Genomic DNA, 23,189 nt, shown 5'->3' with positions numbered 1-23,189 from the left:
AAAAACACTGCAAATCAGGGTCAAAAAGTGCTGCTTTCATTTTACCACAGTACTAAATCAGGAGAAGTCACTCAGTAAATGCAGCAGCTAATTTATGGCATCACTGTGCCCCCTTGTGACAGCAAGTTTTCTGAAACAAAAAATACAATATGCTTCATAATTTATTTATTTTTTGCTTTGTTTGCTTAACATAATTTAATATGCTTCTACACCAGCTGAGTACTGTATAAGACACTCTCTGAAAAGCAAATTGTTGCATAGCTGATATCAATATACATGACAGAAGCAAGGTCAGGAATTACAAGTAATCCTTTTACCATCATATCATCAAAACTTCAGAAAAGGTGCCTGTTTTCATCAGCCCCTCTTCTGTGGACCCAGCTCCCAGTTTGGATTCGGGAGACAGACATCCTTTCTATTTTTAAAATGAATCTTAAAACTTTACTTTTTGATCAAGCTTAGAGTTAGTGCTGGATCAGATGACCCTGAACCATCCCTTAGTTATGCTGCTGGGGGGGTTCCCATGATGCACTGGTTGTTTCTTTTTCATTCACCTCTTTTTACTCTGTTTATACCCCACTCTACATTTAATCATTAGTTATTATTAATCTCTGGCTCTCTTCCACAGCATGTCTTTTGTCCTGTCTCTCTCCCCTCAGCCCCAACTGATCATGGCAGATGGTTGCCCCTCCCTGAGCCTGGTTCCTCCGGAGCTTTCTTCTTGTTAAAACTGAGTTTTTCCTTCCCACTGTTGCCAAGTGCTTGCTCATAGCGGGTTGTTTCGATTGTTGGGATTTTTTCTGTAATTAGTCTTTACCTTACAATATAAAGCACCTTGAGATGACCGTTGTTATTTGATGCTATATAAATAAAATTAAATTAAAACAAGGAAAGAAAAACGTTGAGATTGCTAAAGACAGCAAGCTGTGACTGTAAAGAACAGCGTGCTTCAGCAAATACTATTTCAGTTGCTTAGTAATTCAGTGCAATGCACAACAAACCAATGGATGGATGGAAGACTGCTTTGCTTATTGTGATAACCACACAGGTTTTCAGCTGTTTTGGGGCTGAGTCAGCTTTGTTTTTGGCAGCCTTGGAAGAAAATAATAAAAACTCAAAGTTTGGATGTGTTTAGTTGATTTAAAAGCTTTCTAGGAGTCAGTCTATCAGGTTTGATCTACACGCTGTCAAAAGAGATTCAGGTTTCAGCCAGCCAGCCATTTTCTTCCGCTTATTCACTCAGCAAAGTATGCTAAGAGCTTTCTTTCTGCATGTGGACTTGCATGATGGTGTTTGGGTATTTCTCTTTGCGCTGTTGAATTTCAGTCTTACCCACAAACTGCTCTACAAACCAGTCCATGTTGTGGATGTCCACTGATGTGCGTTGTGTGTAACTGTACATATTCTTGTTACTCTAAGTTTAGTGAAGGAAGCATGTTAATTACTCGTTACCCTTTGGTTTCCCTTGATGTTGTCACTGACCTGATTAACAAATGTGTAGCTCACTTTAAACATAACATGTTAGCCTTAGATTAGGATTCACAATACTGTTTATCAGTTTAGTATGACTACTGCATTCTAGATCATTTCTAGTCTGACATTTCTATTGTTTAAGATGTTAATTTCTATGCAATCAGTAGTTTTCCATATTTGGTTAATGCCACCAGGTGGCACCCTCTTAGTTATTATTGATATTGGGGGCATAAGAGGAATATACTGTACATAAGAGAAACTTGTACTTTGGGTATAAGTGTATTTGAGTTGCACATATCCAAGTAATATTCATCATTATTTTCTTAGATTTTCCATATACTGTTTTATGGAAATAATTTACATCTTGACAATTATTTCAGTCAGAAAACTGAATCAGCTGTAATTTCTTTTTTTGTTGTTGATTTCCTGTTTCACATACATCCACAGGCTTACATCTGGAAGTATGTCACCACATAATTAACACTGTGTTCCCCAAAAAGCCTGCCATAAAGGAACTAAAATAAAATGGTGAGTATTCAGACTTTTATCCTGGCTGACATTCAGAAAGGAACATGAAACAACCACCAGCATAGCATAGATCTGCGGTTCCTCTGCTAAGAAGATAGATGGCAAGATTTGATATAGAATGTTGGCCTAAAGAGGACAGTACTGGTGCTGCATCACACACTTTATGTAAAAACAAAACAAGACAATGAATCATCTATTGTGTATGTTTTATGAAATGTAGCTTTAAACAAAGTCTTAAGAATGTTCTTAAATTTGTACAAAACGTTTATAAACAACATGGCATTGTGCAGTTAGGCCTCCAGAGGGCAGGGAGTGCCACAAAGCACCCTTTCAAGGTTCAAGCTTTCTTTATTGTCATTGTATATACAACGAAATGTTGGTTTGCTCTGGGATAAAGTAGTACAGAGACGTGTAAAAGTATCCTATATAGAAATACGTAACTAAAAAAAACTATAAATAAATAAACTGTATTGCACATTTAAGGTTATTTCACATGACAGATTGTAGCACATGGTTGTCATTGAGGAATGAGTTCAGTGATGGCTCTGGGAAACAGTCTTGTAGTGCATGTTTTAACAGCTCTGTATCACTTGTCTGAGGGGAGGAGCTGAAACGGAGTGGGCAGGGTGGCAAGGGTCCTTTAGGATGTTTGATATCTACAGCAGTCTCAAAATTGGCAACATAGTAGATTTACGGTTGTTGGGAACAATGTGTAAAACAGTCTCTTTTCAGGCTCGTACATGTGTTTGAAAGTAGAAGTATCAAAGCAGCATCAATACTAGTGGTGATGTGAGTTCCAGAGCACTATCTATTTAAGATGCATAACACAAAAGATATGTTAAAAAAAAATACACAAAAATTTTATTTTGTCTTATATTTTATTAGAATATCTTGTGGAAAAAAAATCTTCTTAGATTATAATACACAGTTTATTGAAGGTAATTACAAATAGTCATACATATAGTGCTTAGATATGTACAGAAATTTATATAGCATGGGATTGTGCATTTTGGCCTGTAGTATGCTTTCTGTTTTAAAGGCTCCATCTGGTGATTTCAGAGGCAGACTTCTACAAAGCCTACATACAGTTTCATAGTCTAAGTTTTTTGAGTGCAAAATGCAGTATATAACAAACTAAAGTAATGCAATGACTGATTCAAAATACAAGCTCTTAAATGTGAATATTGTCCAGTGCTGGAAGAAGGAAGACTGTGGCGATAATCAAACAAGAAGCTCACAGCTCAGCCTGCCACACCAGTTTCATTTCTGTATCTGAGTGATCAAGCTTCTAAGAGACTCTGCTCTCTAGCTTCATCTTGGTGTGTCTCTCTCTCGGCCTCTTCACGTATTTCCTCATAACCTCTAGTTCTAAAACCAGAAATCCTCCTCTTCCTCCTCTTCACCAGGAACACTGCCACTATGACCACCACCAGCATCAGACCCATTACCCCAAAAGCTATTCCTGCCTTTTCTCCACTAGACATCTGATTGAGTTCAGGGTTAAGGCCACGGACTATTTCCTTGATTTCCTCTGGTTTAGCAAGTTTCCACATCTTGGTCTGGCCCACTCTGATCCAGCTGTTTTCTCCTTCAGTCATCACCATTACTGTGTTTGTGGCCTGCATGCTAATAAGTGGATGTTTTGTGAATGGAGGCAAGCGGATTGGTTGGAGCTCTCCACCTGTGAACAGTCCAGACTGCACACAGTAGAGAATTTCACAGCCATCACTGACTGCAGCAAGGTGCTGACTGAACTTGGGAGGGCACCTGCGTTGATTCATTGCCAGTGGGTTGCTTGACTGACAGCTGAAGAGGCCTCCGAATGGTACTGAGAATCTGGTACCTGTCTCATAGTCATTACTCACACAGATCACCTCACCATCTGAGAGAAATTTCAGTGGAATGAAGTTTGGAGGACAGCTTTTGCTTTTTGTTAGGGGATTCAGGAGAGAGGGGCTGTATATGCCTCCAAACAGATACCCTGAGTTTTCTGGGGCCTCTCCATTTGCAGAGCACCAGTAGGTGTTGATGCGAGCAGAGCGAACATGGTTTACATCCTGACACCGTCTGTTGTAACAAGTTGACCATCCCAGAAATCCACAGGAATAACGTTCCTCATAACATTCATACTTAGAGTAACTCTGCTGTCTCACTTCTGATCTCAGTAATGTTGGTGAGTAAGGTGGACGGCAGGAGAAGTCACCTGTATCTGGGTTTTTCTGGGCCAGGGCATCACAAAGTGGACCTGCATCTGAGCTGATTTTTTCACACTGTTGGTAGACACCACCAAAACTAAGGTTTGTAGCGGGACCCTCACAGGAATTATCATCAAAGTTAGCCTGGAAGTTGAAGTTCTTGGAGTTGATGTCAACACACCCAGGGCGGGTGTTGATCTTGTAGTAGCGCTCTATGGCCTGACTGACTGTAAGAGCAGCTTTTCCAATCGTAGGGTGTGGCAGATCAGGGACAGTGTTGGGGTTTATAAAATAGTGTAGAGGAAATCCTGAACGATCGATGGTAACAAGGTTATTGCTGGTACTTTCCTGCCATTTCTGCAGAGTGATGCCAGGATAAAAAGGTATGCCTCCATGGCTTTGAATGAGGGAGTATGTAATGTTGGACTGATATGTTTGAAGTGATGAGCTCTGTTGGGAACTTTCACTGCTAATATCAAACTTCAGTTTATCAAAGAAGTTTAAGCCAGCCTGCGCTTTGACAGAGAAACTTTGTGATTCACTGTTTGACACATATGAAGAACGGAGATAGTCCTCCTGCACCAAAGCAGCCCCAGCATCGACACTAGTGATGACGTGAGTTCCGTAGTCCAGCACCATCTTCTCTGAGAGGTAGTCTGCATTCCGTGTCTGGTTGTTCTCAATGGCATCAGCGATGTCTCTGATTTGCTGAGCAAATCGTGTGTCCAACGTGAAGTCCGGATAAGCCTTGACTGTGTAGATGAAGTTACGAACCTTTTGAAAAAGAGAATTATGATATCATTAACTGTTTCACATGGCTGTATTTCTAGCATTTATGTTTGCTTCATTTTCTTTATCTCTTCTGATTGAAGTTCTTTTATAATATCTATTCTGGAACTACAGTTAAAATTGTTTATTTTCTGGCTAACTCCAATTTTTTTTCAGTTTTTTTTAAATCAAATGCATTAGATAGCATCATAAAGAAATAAAGAATTTATTTTATTCATTCTTTATTTCTTTTATAAATGATAACTTAAAATTAAATAACACCTCAACATCACGACTGTGTATTTTTTCCTTTAATGTTATACATTCAATACAATTGAGAATTAAAAACTTACCTGCACTTTGGCTGTGGTTGAAGAGTCCTTTACCTGATGGGTTTTCATCCTCTTGTTCTCAATCGAAAATTTACCATTGAGCACCGAGAGGAAGGATATGTCTGCATTAATGGAGTGAGATGTCGAGCTTTTCTGCTCAAGCCAGGAACTGATTATCTCTGAGCTGGTCTCCACACCTGTCTGTTTTTGGGGGATGACAAATACTTCATCTGGGATTAGGTAGAGCCCATCCTCGGTGGTCTGGCACTGGACGTAGCTGAGGTTCATGACTCGACCCATGTCCATATTTCGGAGATTATCCCATCCTCCCCCTGGGAGCACCTCCAGTGCTGTGATGGAGAGGTTGGTAGAGGCACGGCATTGTCTGAGCCAGTTGGTTGGACGGCTTATAGGTACTGAAGAGCAGACATGAAAGAAAGACAGAGCCAGGAGGGTCACTGCTGTTTCCATTATGACTGTGTCAGAGGTTAGGGCTGACACCACTGAATATAAACCCCAGCCATGCCCCTCCTACTCTTGGACAATTTATCATATGACAAACAGGAACGTTTTTTTTCAACAACTTTAAATACCAATTTAGCTTTTCTCATGTTTGATTAATGCTCTAGCTATGACTGCATTATAACTGAGCCTATTCTCTATCAGAAAAATAACTTCACTGTAAAATACAGTCACTGTAAAGGCAACATATGAAAAAGTATGCTGAAATGAATGAGAGTGATATGTGGAATTCATGGGAATGTGCATTTACAAGTAAATGATGAATTCTAGGAGCTTTGTATAAATAAATAAACAAAAAAAAATAACAATTTTGAAGTAAGAGAACTAAACTATAAAACCACTGGACCTAAACGAGGTAGACTGGTTCAGTTTTCCTCACATTATAGGGAACTGAAACTAGATGTGAAAAGAAGATGTGGCTGTGTTTTCACACGTGTGCAAGTTGGTCACATGAATACACGTCAGTGGGTTTTTCCTGAGAATTTCTGTCTACCCAGAAGTCAATAATCTCATTGGAAACCATGTTAATCATTTTTTCTGTTATGTCACATATGGGGCTGTCTACTGTATTCCCAATAGTTTATTTTGGGTTAATATGCAACTTCTTTTGGTTATGTAATACAATGAACAAAAAAAGAAGAAGCAAGAACACACTGTAAATTCAGATCTTTCTCCTGGCCGCTGTGCCTTAATTGTGACCTCAGCTTTGAGAAGATCCACCACTGGCTGAAATGCAGCTCCAAACTGTGATAGAGCCTCCACCATGTTTGCTGTTGTACCTCTCTCCTGACCACCTCCATATATGCAATTTGAACCAAATATGTCAAATTTGGATTAGTCACTCCATTAGACCTGTTGTCACTGATTTTCAGTCCAATTCTTGTCAGCCTTTTATCCCTGGCTTTTAACAGACACCCTTTCAATGAGATCACTTCTGACCATCTACTAAAGGGCTAGATGCATCTCTCAGGTCCCGTGTCAGGTTTTTTTTAGGCTTGTCGCTTCTTCTTTTGTCCTGCACTTTGTCAATTTTTTTAATTGCATACCATCATGAGATATGCAAATTTTTTGGGCTAATAGCTCTTTGGGAATAATCTTGTTGATGCAAAAACAGAGTTTTAGTTTGTCAAATAGGTTTTTGAGTAGATTCAACTAAAGAATCTACTCCTTGTACCTTGCTCAGGTATCAAGACTGGAGGGAAACATGCATGAAAAATCTAATTGCATTAAAAAGTGAACATGATTATCTAAGGATTCAACCTGATGAATGAGCTTATTTTCTATCACAATTCTTTAAATTATGTCAAACTAAAATCTAACCACAGTAAAAGCAATACCAGAAAACTTACAACTGGAGATGCTTGGGTTAAATGTTTAGGTAAAAGCCATAAAGCTGCATCTATTGGGCAGTTAGACTATTAGATAACACAGTGAGTTGTATCATCTAATAGTTTGAGTGATTTAAAGCTTTAGCTGAACTTTAAAACTATAGAATAGAATAGAATGCCTTTATTGGCAGTATACAGGATGTACAATGAGATTGGTGTTATATGAGTTATATGTGGACAGCATGAGAATCCACTTAAGACAGTTGCACATAAAATGAGGCCCATCTTCTTTGTGTTGTCAAAAATGTTTTATTCAATTCAAGTATAATTCATCTCTTTATTTTAGCATTCACAAACATTTGAAATGTTACCTGTTGAAAGAAAGTGAGGACACTGAAAGAGAACTGGAGCTTTTTTTAAAAAAAAAAAATTGTGGCTGGTAGAAAAGGGAACTACAAAATTAAAACTAACACAGAATGAATGTTATTTTTAAAAAAAAAAAAGAGGAAGTAACTAAACAGACACGGTTTTTATTCACACTAGATAAAGTGTCACATGAGCCCTCTATTATTTTCTTTGATTGTTGCTGTTGTTTCTACATACTGAAAGCACAGGTTTATATACATTTGCCACTCACTAATGTGTAACGACTGAATGCTTTTTCTTCACTAAATAAATGAATAAGCCTAACCTAACCTGTTTTTGTCTCATTTCTTTATATATGGTTTAAGTTTTTCTACTTTTTGGACTCGGATGTCAGTCTGATGTTTTAGGACATATTCATACAGAAATATATAAAATTCAAAACAGTTTCACGCACCACTGTGCAGAATAAACTGGAGAATTACAATCAATGTATTCACTTATAATAAAGAGAAACAGATTTATTTAAATGACATATGAGGAAGTCTGTTATTTCTCGCTGTTTATTTTGAGCTAATTAATGTGAATGACAGCTAATTTAAATTTCATAGCGCCATGTGCACGCCCTTCACCCAGGCCTGTAGTTTAGACAGACCAAATATGAAGTTGATCCCATGAAGAGGGGCTGGAAATCGCAACAACGGTGCCAAAGTCGCCGAATAAATTCAAGATTGCGGACTTCTTGTTGGGTGTAGGGCATCGCTCCAACAGGATTTTTGTGTGTTTTGGCATGTTTTATATGTACTAAATTTCATACTTATATGTGAGACACACCAGCAGTGGGGCTCTTTTTTGCGGCAGGTAGCGCTATAGAGCCATTGTGAAACGCCTATGTCGCCTATGTAAAAAACAAAACAAAACAAACAAACAAAAAAAAAAAAAAACTGAGCGAGTACAGTAGGGTCTTCACACTGTCAGTACTCAGGTCCTAATAAATCAATATGTTAATATTTATCTCACAGCCTCTTTCGCCTGCTCTGCAAATGACAAGCATGGTAAACCACACAGGATTACAGTGAAGTATGAGCACTGTCTCCAGTTTAAACCATTTAAGTTTACCACTTCCGGCCGTTATTTAATAAAACTTCTTTGACTATACGACCGATTTTTTGGATGGGAAGGGCACCGACTTATTTGTACATTTTACTGCAACAATCTACTTGTTACAGTAAAATGTAACCACATACTTTCTATGCAACTGACCCCAGATGAACCTTACCGACATCTCCAGATTTGTTAATTAATCCCGCCAGCAGGTGGCAACACTAAACCACGCAGCTAATAAACACCACACTGGAGTGAGTCACTGCTGTGTGGATGCTAGCAGATATTCAGTGACACGGTTTTGCGTTTACTTTTGGATTTCAAGTTGAAAACCTCATAAACTCAGAATATATTGATTAAAAGTAAATGAACACAATCATCACTTTCTTCGTGGTTTCCCCCCCTACATTCAGTCATAAACTGCGTATGGTAATGATTGTGGTACCCTATATCATTCGATCGACACTCACTATCGCCTTGTTTATTGTCTACTGAAAGTATTTTTTTTTTTTTTAACTGACGATAAGAAAAACACAAACAGCTATTTTTTTTTTCACGCCCACGAAGCCCCATTGTTCTCAGCACTGGTGAGCTGCATTTTGAGTTTTATAAGTTTTTCTTTTTCTTCCTCTTACATTCTCAGAATCAATCGGTTTTTATGGAAACTTGTTTCCGCATCCGAAAATAAGACATCCATAAGTAAAAAATTTCGTGTTATCGTCTCAAAATTTCGACTTATTCAATCAAACTTCTGAGAAAATATCTCAAATTTGAGAAAAATAACTTGAAAATTCGGCATGAGTAGAAATTTTGAAATAATATATGGATACTATTATGGATGGCATAAAAATGTTTTTGCTTTTCCATAAAATCGTTTGACAGAGGGGAACTCAAGACAAACAACAAACATCTAGCACTTCCCAAGAAACACCTTTTGTACATGGTGCTGAAAACTGCACAGCTCTGGAGACGTTGTTCCCAGCGCGTAACTGTGCGTAATACGCACCGCTCCAAAACGTCACGCGCACTGTCCGCTGTTCACCGAGTCAAGCAAATCAGCTGCTAAGCCGGCACGAACGAAAGCGGAGTCAGCTGGCTTTCATAAAAACAAGAACCAAACAGTAGACGACAATTTTTCTAAGAACACTGAATATTTTTTTTTCTGAGATACAAACACAGCGATGCTGAATGGTGAGGTTATAATTTAGATCTAAGCAATTGACTTAATCACAAATGTAAATGTCAATATATAATATATATAAATTTAATTTTTGCAGGCTGGATAATTTATTTTTCAAATAAAGCCACACGACACGCTCTGTAAATGAAAAATTATTTTATTTCAAGCAAGTGCTATTCAGTTCATTAGAACATCATGACAAAAAGCAAGAAAGAAAGGCTTGTACAACCCGCGAGTTCATATTTTCTACTTTAGAAAAGTAAAACTGCTTAAAGCTAGACTTGAATGCAGCTCAGTCCACACAGAATCCACAAAGTGTTCAGTGGAAGAGTATTCACTTCTTGGTAGCAGACCTGGCCTTGGCAGATTTGGAGACCCTGCGTTTGGTCTTCTTTGGGCTCTTTGGCTTCTTTGGCTTCTTGGCCGCAGCGGGTCTCTTGGCTTTCTTCGGGCTCCTTGACTTTCTCCTTTTCTTGGGGGACTTCTTGGCTGCTGGAGTTGTTCCTCCTGCTGCTTTCTTGGCGCTGGCCCTCTTGACCTTTTTCGCCTTTGGCTTCTTCTTCCCCACCACCTTCTTCTTCCGAGGCGTCGGGGGCTTTTTGTTTATTTTGAAAGAGCCCGAAGCCCCGCTACCCTTGGTTTGGACCAGAGATTTTTTGGTCACCAAACGCTTCACGGCGATGAGGATCCTGGCATTGTTTTTGACCACATCATATCCACCGGCCTTCAGAGCCTTCTTCAGAGCTGCCAGAGACACACCGCCGCGCTGTGTGGATGTGGACACAGCCTTCAATATCAGGTTTGACACAGTCGGACCAGTTTTCTTCCTCGGAGACTTGGCTCTCTTTTTAGGAGATTTGGCCGGAGCTGGCGGAGGCAAAGCAATCGCAGGAGAAGACATTGTAATGACTCTGATCCCAAGATCAAGTCAGTGAAGGCCACAGACAGAAACAGTAGAGAGTGATATCTCTGCTTGCCCCCTTGACAAGTTGAGGCTTTATAAAACCCCAATGAGAACCGTGGAGAGTCAGTCCCGCTGCCACAGTGCGCCGGTTCTCCTCCTGTGCTACTTGATAAAAAATTGTGTTTTCTTCAACTGGATTATTCTGTAAAATTCCAGCCTAAAGTGCTATATACACATATAAAAACCACCACACAACAATCGGCAAAATCCGGTCTCTCTGTCTGTGTATTTATATTCTGCATTTATTCAAATATAATAGCGTTTGTTGAGTGATTACGAGCTGACACATGAAGAATGTCATCTGAGAATCATAATTTGACCATTTTGATGATGTTACATCTCCTAAAGAAATAAGAAAAAAACTTTTACAATTAAATAAGCTCAAGCATAAGCATGTGTCTCATACAAGGGCCCTAAAATTTTGTTTTATTTCCACCGTTTTTGTGAAATATATTCACATAAAGATGACTCAAGAAACACAGTTGCCTTGATTCTACATCGAGGTCCCCACAGGGTGACTTATGAGAAAATAAATTCAACTTGCAAGCAAAAGAAAGGACGGTCTTTGAGTAGAGGATAAAAAAAAGCATAATTAACAAAAAATTAAGTTTGATATGAATATATGTCACATAGCGAAATTAAGGCTACTTTATGTTTCCACTGTGTGGAGATGGACCCAAGCCAGAGTCAGACTTATCAGGATGTGAGGAGGGGCAGCCAAAGAAACGAATTTCTGATTAACTTCCCGGGTTTTCTTTTTAACTTATGAAATATATATGAAATATTGCAGTGGGATGCACTTACATATGAATACATTTAAACCAGTTTATTTCTTATTTAGGCATCAGTTAATGGTTATTAGAATATGATGTGTAGGAGGATATGATGCGTAAAAAAACAGTACATAATAATTTCCATTATGAGATTATAAGAGACCTGTGCATCTAATTAAAAAATATATCATATTTCATTACACTGCACATGCTTTCCTTTGTAAATGAACAGCACAACATACATCAATGTATAAATATGACCTTTTACCTGCGCATCTGCAAAACTAAAACAAACAGCAGGTAAATTCAGATGTTTTATATATAGTTTAGTAGTGTAACATTTTACTTAACAATCATCAGTTTTATTAATTTTTACAGGATTTTTGTAAATTCGTGTGTTTTTGTGATCTTTGTTTACAAATAAAAAGCTGCCACAAGTGGAGCTTACATTAATGCGCTATAATTGCGCCAAACTATACAAAAATAAACCATAAAAATACACTCTTGTGGTTCCACAGCTGGGCCGCTGTTATATATTAGTCTTAAAATGAATATGATTTTCAGACGTATCTTCGCTGTTACACTTTGAAAACAGTTCATTAAACGTCTCCAGTCTGGGGGGATGTGTTTGTCTCTCCTTCTTGCTTTCTCCCGCTACTTTTGTTTTTTAATAATATGAGATAAGGTATGTACTCGTACGTGTGCGCGCGAGGGAAAAGATTGGCAAATGTTTCCGTACCTTCTGTAGGGCGCTGATAGCGCCTCCTCACTTGCAAATATACAAACACACGGAAGTTTTGTTTGAATAGAAATGCAGTTTTGTTCGAGGCCTGTAGGTGGCATGACAGCGTTATCCCAGCAGCACTTCATTTTAAAGCGGCCACTGAAAGTCATAAATGTGTGGTTGGTGCTCATAAATAAGCGGGATGTGTAGAAGCTTTTAACAGTGGACTTCAGTGTACTGTAGCAGATCAGATAAGGCTGCAATAAACTCCTGGAATTTGGACCCAGAGTGGGAGAAACTCTTACAGGTGCTGGACTTTCACCTTTAACAACACAGCCTGGAGTGGTTTTGTTAGGGTCAGGGTTTTTGTGGCTTAGGCTCCCTCCATCACTCATAGTACGACTACTCAAATGTGTCAGCTGATTAATCAGCACTCAGTGCCACTGAGATACATAGCTGAGCACATAAAGGTCAAACAAAGTAATCTACTATTCTGAATAAAACCATCGTTTTGTGGCTGTAAATTATTTTTGTGGTGGTTTTCTATTCTGTTAGAATTGCTACATATTGCCCTCGCGGTCCCCTGTAAAAATAGTCTTCACTTATGCTTCCTATAACAGAAACACAGATACATGTTTGTGTTATTAATAACTTCCTTGAATAAAATGTGATCCCCAGTCATCTCATTGCCTTGGGTGATTGAAATGTTAGATCTTGTATTGCATTCCAACCCATTTAATCCGATCTTCTATCACCTCAACCACAAATTTGTGGTTGAGCTGTAAAAAGAGTTTGTTTAATTTTTTTTTTCCTGCCTGTCACAAATTGTTTGCTCACAGATCATCTTTATTTTCTCCACAGTTTCGGGAGGTCGTTGCCTTTATAATGGAACTCGCCCTGAGATGACAGCTGTTGTGAATTGTGTCCATAGAAACTGGATTTAGTGCAGTTTTCCTCAAAAGAAAATAAAAAGAATAATTATTTTTGTGCTAAGATAATGCTAATGTAAAGAAGGGCGTTTACAAATATTTAGGAAAAAAATGTATGTGTATGATGTGATCTTCCTGTCTTCCTCTTGTGAGTGTGACGTGATGTTAGCGTTGAGGAGAGGGGGGAGCTGCAGGACCTGCTCTGTTGCATTGCTCTCCTCCCCAATCATGTGACCATAGCCAATACAGTCAGACGCACCGAAAACTTGTGACCAAAGCAGGCAGGCAGCAGGAGAAATTCGGCGTACCTCGACGTAAAACTGGGCCTTTAGTCGTTGGGCATCCGTGAGACAACATGGACTGTGGGGTCGCCAAGTTCTGCCTCTTGTTTATCAGCTTGATATTTTGGGTGAGTCGCGATGTAATTCGTCCACCTGTCGAGATTTCAGTTCCTACTGAGGGCAGTCTTTGATGTGGAAAAGGACAAATGAAAGCTGTGGTGACTTTGTATCGGTCTGCTCGCGTCTTTTCTTTTTATTTCTCATAATTATCGCTATTTGTTTGCTTTTTTAAAATTCTGTGAGTCGTGGTGTGTAGGGTTTAAACAATCAGTGTTGTGGTTTGATCAAGATCTTTGCAGTCGGCCCTTGTTTTCTGGCATGGTCGCCGCATTGTAGAGCACTTCCTCATTTTTACCCCTCCATAATAGAGCGCAAATGTGTGCAATTCTCAAAAGAACGCCAGGGGAAATTTCATGAGATCACTGACCTGCCAGACTTTGCTCTTATGTTGCCAGCCAGTCAGCTTTTACTGTGAAGTCATACCTGTCTTTGTATCAGTACTTTCGTGCGTGTTGCTGGTTTATGTTGACAATAACGCTCCTTCTTCGCACGTGTCCTCCTCTGTGACCTTAAGAGGCAATGGATTCTTTTGAAGGGACTGAGTAAATTTCCCAGCCTGTGTGTGTGTGTGTTTGTAATTGTGTGTGTGATTAGATCATTAAGACAGAACAGCCAGTGTATGTAAATATTTGCCAGAGACAACATGGACATGCTTTAATTGGAATATCCAAATCCAATTATCCAATATCCATTTTTTTTCTTTTTACTTCCTAGTTTTACATCCTCTGTCCAGCCTATGTACTTAATCTTTATGTCTCACACTTATCACATCAAGCAGTTATGAGTTGGATTTTTGAGTCCGTGTTGAATCAAGCTTCAATGTTAAGGCGTTATTGTATTCACTGTATTTCAAGATCACGCTTTTTCTGCAGTGTTAAGTGTTGTTTCCCTCAGCATGCAGGCAATACAGACAACAAATCACCACCAATTAAAAACACCTATGCTAGGTTTTTTTTTTTTTTTAGCTGCAAGTCAAGTCAAAGTTTATTTCTATAGCACATTTAAACAACCTCAGGTGACCAAAGTGCTGTACAGATTTTACAAAATATAAACTATACATCAGTCACTAAATCAACTGTAAACTATATACTAAAAATCAAATAGAACAAAGTAAATAAAAGCTGTGTTCGCATAATAAAAACCAGGTTACTCAGCTTAATTAGACCTGAAAGCATCAAATCTAAATACTTTTTTAGAAGTGTGTTAATATGGTTGAGAAACATGGCTGCTGTTATGTGAAAGGGTAAGTTGTTTCAAAGATTAGGCACCACCTCTGCTTTTAAGCCTGGATCTAGTCATATTCAAGACCACTTGGTTTGTAGACCTCAGTGCTCTGGTAGGAATATAGGGTTTCAAAAGTTCAGTTAAATTACAAGGCACCAAACCACTGAGACTCTTAAAAACAAGTAGTAACATTTTTAAGCTGGATTCTGAAATGAACTGGAAGCCAGTTTAATGGGGCCAAAGTGAGTGTAATGTGATCACGCCATTTGGTGTAAATAAGAGGTAATGAAAGCATGAATTACTCTCTGTCATGTGGCAGCAGGTAGGCCTTCACCTTACCCGATGACAGTAAGAATAAAAGAGACCAATGGCACTGTCATGCCCATCTAATAGCTGGGGTTGTCCAAATAGAATTTCTGTTTTGCTTTTGTTCAGTTTAAGGAAGTTTATCTCAAATCATGACTGAATGTCTCTAAGACAGTTCACTAGAATCAGAATCAGAATCAAACTTTATTGGTCAAGGTATGCTACACATACAAGGAATTTGATTTTGGTTACAGGAGCTCACAGTGCACATTATCAGACCTTCAGACTTAGTGCCTGGATAGAAGCATGGCTGCTAGATTGTAAGGGTAAATATATCTGTAGGTCATCTGCAAACTAATGAAAGGACATGTTATGCTTTTTAAAAATGGAACCCAAGTGAAGCATATATAAAGAGAAGAGAATGGGACCCAATAGAGAACCCTGAGGTACCCCGCAACTGAGCGGGGACACAGATGACAAATACTGTCCTAAGTGGACACAGAAACCCCAGACAAATACGATTGGAACCATTTAAGGGTTGTACCTTTAATACCCACACACAATTCAAGCTGTGACAGAAGAATGCTATGATCCACAGTGTCAACAGCTCAGATGTGGAGTCAGTCAAACCTGCTGAGATTAATTTTAGTTAACAAACAACATTCGTGTTTTTGAGCTTCACAGTGAACCTTCAGGTTTGGCTTTTTTTTGACAGGGATTCATCAGAGCGAGTGCCCTAGTTAGATGTGCGAGTTAGGTTGATAAAGAATGTCCCAACAGTTCAGTATCACATATCTTGTAATTTAGCTGTTGTCTTAATTGTTGATATGCCAAGAAATGAATTAGCAATGCTTATTTCTCATAGGGAGCTGCACATTTTGAACAAAGCTAACATTAACTTTGATTCAGGGGAATTGTTTAAAAAAAAAAAAAAAAAAAAAGTCAAGATTCATTGAAAACATTAAATTGACCTTTGAAACTCTGTCTGACCCACTTGTTACTCTCGCTATCATGGTGATAAACATTTATCAGATGTTTGTGTAAAGTGACCCATATTTCATAGTGAACACGTTCCTAGTTTTAAATAATTTAACTGGTGCTATGTATCTGATTTAAGTGGGGAAATCAAAAGTAAACTGGCTCCTGATTTGCGGCACTTACAGTAAGTCTTGTCTGTTTTTTGAACCTGATCAAAGATTCAGACCTGCAGGGACCCCATCGTGGCTTCAGAGAGTTTCTCACATTCCAGAGAGGTGGCACTATATGTTGTGTAAGCTGCTTTGTGCTGCTTCTCAGCCACAGGATTGGAGATTGGGGGGTGAACACTGGGAAGGGGGGGGGGGGGGGGGGTGCAACGTAACACACCCGCAGGGAACCCGTGACTGTGGAGTGATTAAGAGAAGTGAGTCATGGGGCTGAACCGGAGTACGAATGATGTTGTTCAGACACGTTGAACACACATAGGAACAAAACGGAAGCAAACAATGTATAAGTTGCATCGCTCAGAGGGGAAGTAAAACCAAAAATGACACAAATCGCACACGAAGGGGAGTCTTTCTCCATATTGCAGATTTTCCGTTTGCTACGCAAATGAAAACTAAGCCCTTAACGCCTTGTCTGTTCTTGTATTCTGACTGCATCACCAGCATGTGACAAAAGAAAGTATCTTTTACAGATTAGGTAACAGAAGTATTAGCTTATTAGTTAATAAAGTTTTTTTGGGGGGGTCTTTTTCTCCCCTCACCCTGTTGGAATTCCTTTCACACAGAGTTAAGTTTGAGTGAAGTCTGACATGGTGCATTGCACAAGGCAGTGGGAACTTGGAAATGCTGCTGGCAATAAATGATTTAAAGTCAGTGTTTTCTCAAAGGTTGCCTCTGCTTTTAAAAGTTGTTTAGTTTAAACGCATACAGAATTCACACATCTTTTTTTTTTTTTTTTTTCCTCCCCATTGATACAGTAAATTGTGTGTGTGTTCTCTATAAGCACAAATGTTGGCACTCATACCTACAGTCATATGATTGATGATCTCACTACCGAAGCATGACTTGTAGAAAGGCTGTGGTGTGACCTTAAGCCTGATATGAATCTGACTTCACTGGGACAGACTATCAGTGACCCCCACAGAGTGTGTTGATCACATGAGAATCAATCAGGCAGTAAAATAAGAACAAATGTCTTTGTGCTCTCTTTTAACAAGAAGCTTTGTTTTAACATTACTTGTCTTACATGTTAGAAACAGAAGCATTGTAGAATAATTATACTGAACGTCACATGTTAATCTTATGTTGACAGAGCAAAGATCATGTGACAGATTCGAATTTAAACAGGAAGCTTTAAAAACAGGTCTCACTTCACTTCAGTGACATATTGCGCAGAGATTGTTTTGTTTTTTTCTGTTGATTGATTTGATAAACATGGAGTCCAAGCACACTGAAATTTAAAAAGGTGAACCTCAATTTCTTCATGAAATTAGCATAATTACTTGTGAAGGTGCAGATCATTTAGCACCTATTGTAACGTGTTTATTTAAAGAGGGATACTTTTTCCACGTAGTGCCTTGTGCATAAGCACTTTTATGTAACCTATAAATTTTTTTTTTTTTTTCTCGTCTTTTCCCTCAGGCTGCAGGAGCAGGACTGGCTTATGTCGGTCACTACATGATCAAATCCTTTGGCAGCTTTGACGTTTTGTTGCAGAACAAATCTACTCTAATCCCAGCAGCCATCATCATTGGCATCAGCGTGGTGATGTTCATTGTCGGGATTGTGGGATGCTGCTCAACCATCAACGAGTCCAAACTTGGCCTTGGATTTGTAAGTGTGTGTGTGAGAGAAAGAGGACAGGATGTGACTTGGGCTCTAGTCATCTTCCCAGTTCCTTAACATTTATATGCTCAGCTGTAAAGTCTGAAGGTGAAACCCAACAGCAAACTTTTACCGCCTTAGCTGCGATGCTAGTTATCTTCTTTTCTGTTTCATTTATGTTTCTATCAGCTTTTCTTTATGGTTTACTTTGTTTTAGGATCAAAATTTAACATCACTTCTTTACTTTTTTTTTGTCTCAAGTTCTTTATGATCATCTTCCTGATCTTTGCCGCTGAAGTGACTGCTTTGGTGTTTAGCTTCATCTACCGCAGCAAGGTGAGTCACAGACACTTCAGGTGTTTTAAACAAAATTAAGATATGAATCTGTTTTATTATTTATTTTAAATGTCCTGCAGAAAGTATACTCTTTGTTAGCTCACGATTAACGCACATGACTGCATTCATTTGTTTGTGTGTGTTCCTTAACAGATCAGTGGAGGACTGGAGCCCTCCTTGAAAGAGGCCCTTTCCAAGTATGATGGGATGAACCCTGAGAGTGTTGGAGTGGACAGCATGCAGGAATTGGTTAGTATTATATTCTACTTTTAATAGACATATTTTCTTGAGTCTAGTTCCATTTTCCTTCACCTCTTCTGCTTGCGTGCATTTTCTCTTTTACTTGGTTTCATTTCCTCCCCTTCTTCCAATCTTTGTCTTCAGAAGAAAATGGCAAAGGCTAAAATGAAGTCCATAAGCAGCTGCTGCACTTTGCACCTACAGTACATGACCTAAATGCACCAGATTTACCTCTCCTGTGCCTGTCAAAAGTAACTATAGGAAATTGCTGATTGAATTAAAAGATGAAACTGATCCAGTCTGTACAAAACTTCAAACACTGCAAAATGGCCAGTGTACTGTAACTGAGTTGTATTTACATGCAGATTGATGATTGTGTATGGTTCCCATTTCTCTTAACTCATTTAGTGTCTACCTTTATCACTGTCTTCGTCATCATTTCTGTGACCTTGTTCTCTCTGACTCTGTGCAGTTTAAGTGCTGTGGTGTCAAGAATTACACCGACTGGTTCAGCACCACCTATTATTCAAAAAACAAAACAGTGCCTCATTCCTGCTGTAAAAACATCACATCACGAGAGTGCACTGCCGAAATGATTCAACCAGGCGCGCTCAACACTGAGGTAAATCATACACGAGCAAACTTTGATCTTGCTATGTCAAAATCCCTGTGGTTACTGGTTGTGGCTCAGATAAGGCTGCCAATCATTCAGTCTCAGATTTTGACTGATTTTATAAATGCTATTATGACTCAAATGAGCAAAAACTCCCATCAATGATACTACAAAATAAGAGCTAAATTCAAGTTAATGCTTCTGATGTGCGTGCACTGGACTGCATGTGTGCTCACTGCGCTTGTGTATGTGTTTTAGGGTTGTGAGGCCAAGCTGGAGAAGTTCTTGCAGGATGTGCTGACTTATGCCATGGTGGTGGTGGTTGCTTTTGCTATCATCAAGGTAAGCTCAAGCTGAAATGCAGTTTAGCAGGTAAACCAGGATTACCACAGATATCTGTCAGCACCATGCAGGGGACCTAAAACGTTACGCATTTTCAACCTCTGAATTATATTAATTTGTTAACCTAGCACTACTTGTGTGATTATATTTGCTTCTATCTTAAGAAAAAAACAATGTGAATCATAAAAGGTCTGAATCATGTTGGCCATTTCAGTATTTTTACACTTTATTTATGCGTTTCAAGGTTAATTTCACTAAGAAAGACGAACTCTCATAGGCTTGCTGGGCAAAATACAAACAGTTAGTCTGTTCACATAAAGTAAACAGGAAACACATTTTAAACTGGTCTCTGATTGATTTAAATTTTTCCTGTTCCAGTTCTTTGGGATGGTGAGCGTCTGTGCAATAACCTGTCGAAGCCACAGGAGTGGCTACGAGCCCATCTACGCTTGAAACAGTTCCTGCAACCACCCACTGTACCACCTCCTCATTTTGATCCACTGGGGATTCTGACTGCTTGCTCTATATTGCACAGATGCATCTGTCAATTGCATAATTCTAAGTTTTATTTAAGTGATTACATGCCGATCATTTTCTAAGTCTTAATGGGGTCATGCTGTAACATTCCTGCATGGAGGAAATCTTGGTGAATCTTTTTTTGTTTAATGTGAACACAACTCTTCATTCTTAGTTATTTTAATTTTCCAGCTTTAGTTTGGAATTTTTGTTGTTGTTTTTGTTGTTGTTTGTTTTTTGGATTTGTTTTACAGTTTCTTTAGGGTCTCAGCCCAACATGGGTGTTTCTTTGGGATAACACATCATTTTCAGAGCAGTTTAAATAATCAGAAATGTTGTGCGCAGCATGATTGTGCTTGCTGAAAGCCTCATTCCTCTGATGCAGCTTTCCTCTTCCGGCGCAGCCCGTCATCATAGCTGCCGTTACATCAGAGAGAAAATATCACACACAAGAGTTCAAATTTGAACATTTAGTTGCTACTTGTAAATCTTGCCAGGCCTTCTTGCTCTGCTGCATCTTGTAGGTACTCTTTATGAGGACATTATGCTGTGTATTTACATTTTACTTTTATGAATGACTTCCATCCTTATTTTAAGCTGTTTGTGATTGTGAACAATAAGAACTGGAGTTTTACGCCTTTTCTAGGATTGCAGAGTTTATAACCAACTGCACACATGAATATACACTTCACTTTATGGTCAGTCATGTCTATTAAATTGAGTTGTAGTTCTAATTTTTTTTTCTTCTTGTGTTTACTGTATTTCTAAATTAAAAAGGTGAATATTTCACAAGATTTTGGTGTAGTTGTGTCACTTTCTTTGGTGTTTTTGACAACTTATGTACAATATTAAATGATTTTTAAAGAAATGGCACACTGACAGTCACATACACGGTGTCAATTGTTATGAGCTCAGGGCAGAACCTGTAGTTATGTCTAATCCCGTAGCCAGTTAAGTGCCTTCTAGTATTTCGCTTCACTGCTGCAGGGTGTTCAGAGCATCCCATTAAACGTGACTCAGTGTTTATCTGTTACCTCCTGACTCTGTTGATAAAGAGGCCCCTAGTGCGGCACACACAGAAGATAGGAGTATCCATACTACATAAGCCCAGCTAGTGTTCAGATAGATGAGTAAATAATACAAACTCCTGCCCAGGTGAGTAACAGTCATTGAGATGCAGAGGAAACTGATAAATCTCTCATTGATGAGGCTGTAGATAAAACTAATCTGAACCATTTTGTTTGAAATGATGCCTTTACTTTTTTTTTTAATTAATGACACATTCGAGTTATTTATACAGCAACCCTTATTTATTTTCCCTATTTTCAGTCCCAGTCCCTTCAATTAACATTTGGATTTGCAGCTGTGACATTTGATCATAGATCATCATGTTTGATGCTGTATATTTAGTTGCAGTAACAAAGAAAATCCTGTATGTGGTGCTAGAGAACCTTTTGAGTTTAGACACTAAGCTTTAGTGGTGCAGGTGCCCCAAAACATCTACTACTGTGGAAGATAGGAGTTCATATTTTGTCAGTAACAACTTAACAGGTATTTTATAATGTTTTGGAGCTTGAAGAGACACTTGAATCATTTTCCAATGATTACATTTATATTGGAAAAACTCACATACTTGGTAAAGTTTCAATCAATTGTTCTTCGTGTGCTTGGGATCTTTATGTGGGTGCTTCTGTATTAATGACATCCACTGATGTGAATGGCCCTGCCGCTCTGTGTCAGTCTGGGTCCCTCTCATATCTCCTGGCTGCATATCTTATGCACTGCACATCCCCACTGCCCTGGGCTGTGTTGACATTTAGACAGGCTGTTCTTTTTCAGAGAGAACTGTTGGCACGCACACTCCTAGATAACCTTGTCAACTCAGAGACTTGCTTGTTCCTCAAACTGCTTTTTTCTCCCCTTTCTCTTTCACTTTTATGTTAGTTTCTTCCTGTGTGTTTGTGCCAGTTCCTCAGCCCTCACCTTTTCTTTCTTGTCATACATTTTTGTTTTTGTTTTTTTCTTTTTACTGACATTTAAAGTGTATTTGCATCTCTGTCGCACACCTGGACCCATCTGTTTTCTGTTCTGCCTTGTTTTTCTGAACTTCTCTCACAGTGTTAGCCCTGATCACATCAGCTGGTGCAGCAACGAAGATAGTGCTCTTTCTCACTCACTCCCATTGAACACTCATTCTCAACACAGCAGCTGTCTGTGAAAAGTGCATCAAAAAATTAAAATCATGAACTAAAGGTTTTAATTTGAATTATGCACTTGCTTAAAAATATTGAGCAAATGGTTTGAAATGTGGCTGATCTGTGCATAAAATACATATTAGAGTGATCCTCCTGTGTAAAAACAGTGTTGTGCTCTTCTATATTATACAAACAATTCCTAAAAAGTTGGGACACTGTGTAAAAATTAAATAAAAAGAGAATGCAATTTCAGAGTGGGGGGTGGCAGTGAGGGGTTAGGGAGAAACCAGCTTACATTTTCTTCTTGTTTTTCCTTTTTGTGACTTTTTTTGCTTTTTCAGGGTCCTACTGATTAATATTGTATGTCAAGCTGTTAAAATTCAATAAAGAAAGTTGAAATAAAAACAGAATGCAATGAGATGCAAATCTCATTACATTAAACTCATATTTTATTCAAAATAGCGCACCAAAAACATCACATCTTTAAACTGAGATGTTTTACTATTTCATGAAAAATATTTGCTCGTTTTGAATTTGATGTCAGCAACATGTCCCAAAAAAGTCAAACAAAAGGCTGGAAAAGTAAGTGGTACTGAAAAGAAACAGCTGGAGGAGCATTTTGTAACTAATTAGGATAATTGGAAACAGTAACATGATTGGGTACAAAAAGAACATCTTAGAGAGGCAGAGTTTCTCAGAAGTACAGATGTGCAGATGTTCACCAATCTGCAAAAAACTGTCTACTAATTGTCAAACTGTTTCAGAATAATGTTCCTCTTGCAAAGGCTTTAAATATCTTGTTGCAGTATTAAATTTCCCTGACGGAATCTTCCTAAAGGGATTAATAAAGTTTTATCTAATCTAATCTAATCTAATCTAATCTAATCTAATCTAATCTAATCTAATCTAATCTAATCTAATCATACACTACATAATATCATCAAACAATTCAGTGAAACTGGAGAAATCTGTGCACAAAAGGACAAGGCTGAAAATCAATATTGTATGTCCATGATCTTTGGGTCC

At 38.5% G+C, this 23,189-nt stretch overlaps 3 protein-coding genes across 3 annotated transcripts; 1 reads left to right on the top strand and 2 right to left on the bottom strand.

Moving 5' to 3' along the window:
- Window positions 1-2,875: 2,875 nt before the first annotated feature.
- On the bottom strand, window positions 2,876-5,767 carry LOC115785951 (macrophage-expressed gene 1 protein-like). The gene is made up of 2 exons (XM_030737902.1): window positions 5,318-5,767; window positions 2,876-4,970 (listed from the first exon to the last, which is right to left on the bottom strand). Exons 1-2 carry the CDS (start codon window positions 5,765-5,767, stop codon window positions 3,282-3,284), a joined length of 2,139 nt encoding a protein of 712 aa, XP_030593762.1. The 3' UTR covers window positions 2,876-3,281.
- Window positions 5,768-9,934: 4,167 nt separating this feature from the next.
- On the bottom strand, window positions 9,935-10,761 carry LOC115785574 (protamine-like protein). The gene has a single exon (XM_030737312.1). The coding sequence runs from the start codon at window positions 10,692-10,694 to the stop codon at window positions 10,128-10,130; it is 567 nt and encodes a 188-aa protein (XP_030593172.1). The 5' UTR covers window positions 10,695-10,761; the 3' UTR covers window positions 9,935-10,127.
- A 2,638-nt stretch (window positions 10,762-13,399) lies between these two features.
- On the top strand, window positions 13,400-20,585 carry tspan36 (tetraspanin 36). Its single transcript, XM_030738317.1, has 7 exons — window positions 13,400-13,592; window positions 17,739-17,930; window positions 18,183-18,257; window positions 18,411-18,506; window positions 18,970-19,119; window positions 19,369-19,452; window positions 19,831-20,585. The coding sequence occupies exons 1-7, from the start codon at window positions 13,539-13,541 to the stop codon at window positions 19,903-19,905; spliced, it is 726 nt and encodes a 241-aa protein (XP_030594177.1). The 5' UTR covers window positions 13,400-13,538; the 3' UTR covers window positions 19,906-20,585.
- Window positions 20,586-23,189: the final 2,604 nt, after the last annotated feature.

The sequence above is a fragment of the Archocentrus centrarchus genome, chromosome 9 (assembly GCF_007364275.1).
Source record: "Archocentrus centrarchus isolate MPI-CPG fArcCen1 chromosome 9, fArcCen1, whole genome shotgun sequence".
In the NCBI taxonomy this organism is placed as follows: Eukaryota; Metazoa; Chordata; class Actinopteri; order Cichliformes; family Cichlidae; genus Archocentrus; species Archocentrus centrarchus.
The sequence above is the reverse complement of the archived record's forward strand: the minus strand, read 5'-3'. Positions and strand labels throughout refer to the sequence as shown.